A 4,917-nucleotide genomic window follows, 5' to 3' on the forward strand; every position below is an offset into this window, starting at 1 on the left:
ATTTTCTTTAGTGAGCTGCTGTGATTAATTGAAAATGGGGGACCCTAATGTAAACAAGACGAAAGTCTTTCTCTGGTCTGCATCCCCTTAACAATTGTGTGTATTGAGCTGTACTGTATTGTACCCATTCTGCAATCTGTTAATAAAATGTTCAATCAATCAATCAATCAATCAATCAATCTGTCACAGCTCTGTTTGCTGATGTCATTTCCTTCAGCGACCTGCTGTCACAGCTCTGTTTGCTGATGTCATTTCCTTCAGTGACCTGCTGTCATAGCTCTGTTTGCTGATGTCATTTCCTTCAGTGACCTGCTGTCACAGCTCTGTTTGCTGATGCAAAACTGACATTACTGACTTGCGTCCTCGGAGCAGCCAGTGTGACCCAGGCCAACTCTGGTGTGGAGTGTGTACATACGGGTCAGAGCTCATAGCACTGGATTTACACATACAGTATAATATACAGTATATTAGATTCATGGTTGTTATTTTGTGGAAGCAGCTCCCTTTGGCTCATGCAAATCACATTACACACAAAAAAAAACAGAAACAATCCTAAATGATCTCAACTTTTTTCATGTGACCTTGCTTTATATATAATGCTTTTTTTTGCATCTGGTCAAATACAACAATTTAATAATAATAACAAATGAACATGTATTTAACACTAATGTTATTGTCTGTCTCTGTTTGTAGATCTGCACTGTGTCTCTGCAGTGCACTTAATTTCAATTGTTCACTCATTGCACAGCCTGCTCATATCATCTACCAAGTGACTAACTTTAAAGGTGACAACAAGGTGACAGAACGAGGATTCTGTCCCACGAATCCACTACTATCGGACAAGCACGCACGCACGCACGCACGCACGCACGCACGCACGCACACACACACACACACACACACACACACACACACACACACATACACACACATACATACAAGTAAATGGAAGATTGCTCCACATCTACAAGGTCAATTAGCATGTTCTTGGTATCTAGGAACATCTAGGGACCTGGGGGTATGTATTCCCAGTGTCAGAAATATTGTGTCTGTTACTAGGCTTGAGTAAATTGTGATGAAACAAAGGAGAATATAAAGTATGATTTTCTTTTTTGCATCTTTGCCGGTGAATAACACCATGAAAACATTGAGGTGCTATTGACTTCGCTCACTGAGCTCATTCAGCACCTTCTTGAAATCAAGTGTACATAAAATCAAAGCAAATTAATCAAGGGAAGATAATTAAACAGAAGGATTTGTAGATACAGTAATAAATTATAATTCATTTGAATTATAAATTCATATTTGACCTTGAACTTGACCTTGACCTTATTGTGGCCAAATCATACATCTATGGATGGGAAAAAGCTCCTCTTTCCAATGGCAGTGTTAAATCTGGATTTAGTCATTTCCTTGCATTTAATTTAACGAGAGATAGAATTAGCATTTTTTCGATAAATTCTTATTTTCGGTAAATCTTAAAAACATCGGTAAACAAAATATAACAAAAATATACACTTTGACTGCTGTTTTGATAGGATTAAGGTCTTTACTCTTGGCTACATTTGAAAAAGAAACACAACATTAATTAATACGGTCTGTATTGATCAATTTATGATAAAAACAGACCCTACGGCTTAACAGGTTAATTGCCTCATAATTGCCCAATACCAATTAGATGAAGACCTATCACTACTCAACTCAATAGAAGTCATGGTAATTCGATTTTATTCCAGATTCACTTTATTTATTTATATTTATAAGTTTATTTAACTTAAAAATCCAATGCAGAAAGAATACTTGAAAATCGTATTTGCTTTCATGTAGGTTTGGGTCGACCACTGGGCTCAACATTGTGATTTAAATCCACTGGTATATTCTAGTTACATGACATCACAAAGTATTTAAAATATATATATTTTTCTTTTATATATAATCAGATGATCTGATAATGAGGTAGCTTTTAAGCTATAGGGAGGAAAAGTAAGGAAAGGCCAGGTGAGAAGATGAGGCTGAGGTGTGAACAACAATATCATCGTTCATCCATGTGTCACTGTGGATGTAAACATGCCCCAACACTTCCCAAATGTTAAGCAGATGTGACACAGATATATTTGCAAATATTTATTGAAGTGCATAATGACAAACAAACATATATAACATTACAAATATAAAGTATAAAGGCTATGATTTTCTTTGAAAGTCAGAAGGGAAAAAAAACAATAAAACCCAAAACATCTACAGTCCCAGTAGGTTATTATAAACACATTTATAGAATAAATATCTTGACATCTGGAAAGGCATTTTTCTCTTCATTTTCTTTTGCTATTCCTAGCTTGGCAAGAGTGGACATTTTTCACATGAGATAAAGCTGAAAAAGCCAAGAGCTCAAACTCTTGGCGAAGTTTTGTAAAGCTAGTCTACTACTTTTGATGATTACCAGGTCACTTTTGTTGCACAGTACATTGCTTTGTCAGTGTATATATTTACAATTTGGTAAGTCACGAAAATATGGGTTCGAAGTAAAAATACAAATATATTAGTATAGCGTGGGAAAATATTACCCATCGTTCAAGTTTTCCTCACAAAGTTCTAAAAGTTGTCCGCAGTAGAAAAGGAATATATCTGAAGAGTCAAAGTGGTGTATTCAACACTGTGTCACGTGCTACTGTTTACATTTAAGATACCTAATGCAGCTGTAGCAATATAACCATCACTGGTAGAGTTGTCTTTACAGATTATGCATCAAGTGCATTTTATAGCAACATATTGATATGTTAGTATTATATTCATCTGTATAAAGATGGAATCTCAATGACACCGTCAGCTACACACACGGGGGCTGGCCGGCTAACGACTTGGTCCAACTCGGTTCAGTTCGGTTGGTCTCCGTTAGAAGCGGGGAGACGTACGCCAGGAGATGGGGAGCGTGTGTCCTCCTCCCCCTCACTGGGTGGAGTCGGAGTCACTGGAGTCGAGGCTGGCCTGCGTGGATGTGGCGGGGTGTCCGTGGCGGGCAGACGGCGGGCAGTGGAGGGTCTGCGTGCTCCTCCTCAGGTTCTCCAGTGACTGCAGGAAGGAGCGCCGTGCCCTCTCCTCCTCCAGCGGCGAGGAACCCTCCTCCTCCACCTCCGCGATCTCAGCGAAGGTGACGGGCTGCGTCTTGAAGCGGGCCTCGCGGGGCCGGCGGCAACGGCTCTTGCCCCTGGAGGGGCATTTGGGGACCGGCAGCTGCTGAGGGAACTCCTCCATGGCCGAGGCCAGCAGGTGGGCCGAGAGGACGTGAAAGCCGGAGGCCTCCATGGGCATCTGACGTACGGCAGCCATACGGTGAGCTGGGAACTGATGCCAAAGCCAGGTGAGAGCTCAGTTGAAACCTGATCTCAGATCACCAAAAGAGTCAACAAAAACAAAACAATTGGATTCCCCTCTGCAAGTCCCAAAAGTTCTCCTGTCTCTTCTCTCTCTCTCTCTGGTGCCTTGTCTGATTCAAAGACAAGGCTCTGTCTCAGAACGACAGAACAGCAAAGGTCCCCACTAATGTCACATCAAAAACAAACAAGAAATCTCCAAAGTCCAGGCACAAGATTGCCGCAGCTTTTCTCACTACTGCTATTGGACTTGGGCTCCTCTGTGTAAACAAGACTCTATGAGCACTTTGTGTCTCTGTCTGTCTCTGTTTCCGTCTCTGTCTCTCTTGTCGCTGCTTCTAGGTCTGTGGTGTGTCTCAGTCCGCAAGAGCTACTGCAGCTGGCAGCTCTGACATGCTCTTTTATAGCGCCTCCCTACCCACTCAATCTCTCTCTCTCTCTCTCTCTCTCTCTCTCTCTCTCTCTTTCTCTCTCTCTGTCTCTCTCTCTCTGTCTCTCTCTCTCTCCCTCCCTCCCTCCTCGCCGCCCTCTTTCGGTCAGACCCCTCCCACACCCCCTCCCTCCCCTCTCCCCGTCTCACTCACGGTTCTGGCTTCCATAGCAGTCAGCCAGAGTCACCCTCCCTGAACACATGAGAAGAGAGGGAGGGGGGGGGGGAGAGATACAAGAAAGGGGTGGAGAGAGGGAACGAATGAGAGCAGGGGACAGAGTTGAGGCAAACCAAAATGTAAAGGACAATTCCGCTTATTTCCATTCTAAACCTTATTGTACAGATCAATTCTGACCGAAGGGAGCAACTGTGCGACAGACTAGAATGTCATAACAGTAACAATAATAACAACAACAACAACAACAACAACGACACAACAAATGTCCTTTTAGAATAATTGTAATGTTGAAAAAGACATTTATCTGCTTTTGCTGAATTGTTTTGACCTTTTTTTTGCAGTGTCCCCCGTTGAATTGAATTGCAGCTGGAAGAGATGCAGCCAAAACAAAACAAAACACAAGTTGCTCTATATTGTCCAGTTGACGAGATTATGGTCAGAAATTTGTCAGTGTGGTGCCAGATGCTCTAGGTTGGGGTGTGGAAGACGGGGGGCATGTCCCCCAGCTTTGTTTATTGTGTAAATACATACACATGCTAGCATGAAAAAACAAACAATGCAGATAAGTCACAACAGTTCCCGTGTTGGTGACCCTTCCCCCTGCCCTCCACTCACTCCTCCCACCCACCCTAGGGCAAGTAACACACACACACACACACACACACACACACACACACACACACACACTCAGAGTAAGGACAGTGAATAGTTCCAAAATGAAAACACACACACACCCACATACACATGTTACATTCCAACACACATGATAAATGTCAAATGTGTGATCATTTTGCAGTTGAACCAAAGTTCATGTAAACAATCCTACACATTTAGGGGGAAGTGTCTAAAATTAGAAGTCATGCATCCGGTGACGTCCAGCCTGAAGAAAGAAAGAAAGAAAGAGAGAGAGAGAGAGAGAGAGAGAGAGAGAGAGAGAG

At 42.3% G+C, this 4,917-nt stretch overlaps 1 protein-coding gene across 1 annotated transcript; it reads right to left on the minus strand.

Annotated features, from left to right (window-relative positions):
- Positions 1-2,111: 2,111 nt before the first annotated feature.
- On the minus strand, positions 2,112-3,731 carry cUnh11orf96 (chromosome Un C11orf96 homolog). The gene has a single exon (XM_084335072.1). It carries the CDS (start codon positions 3,325-3,327, stop codon positions 2,947-2,949), a length of 381 nt encoding a protein of 126 aa, XP_084191198.1. The 5' UTR covers positions 3,328-3,731; the 3' UTR covers positions 2,112-2,946.
- Between the last annotated feature and the right edge of the window lie 1,186 nt (positions 3,732-4,917).

The sequence above is a fragment of the Notolepis coatsorum genome (genome assembly GCF_963971535.1).
Source record: "Notolepis coatsorum genome assembly, chromosome: 18".
NCBI classification, from domain to species: domain Eukaryota; kingdom Metazoa; phylum Chordata; class Actinopteri; order Aulopiformes; family Paralepididae; genus Notolepis; species Notolepis coatsorum.

Bases quoted from the DNA above. Each gene is read 5' to 3' on its own strand.
- cUnh11orf96 (XM_084335072.1), bottom strand. From the start codon at position 3,327: ATGGCTGCCGTACGTCAGATGCCCATGGAGGCCTCCGGCTTTCACGTC.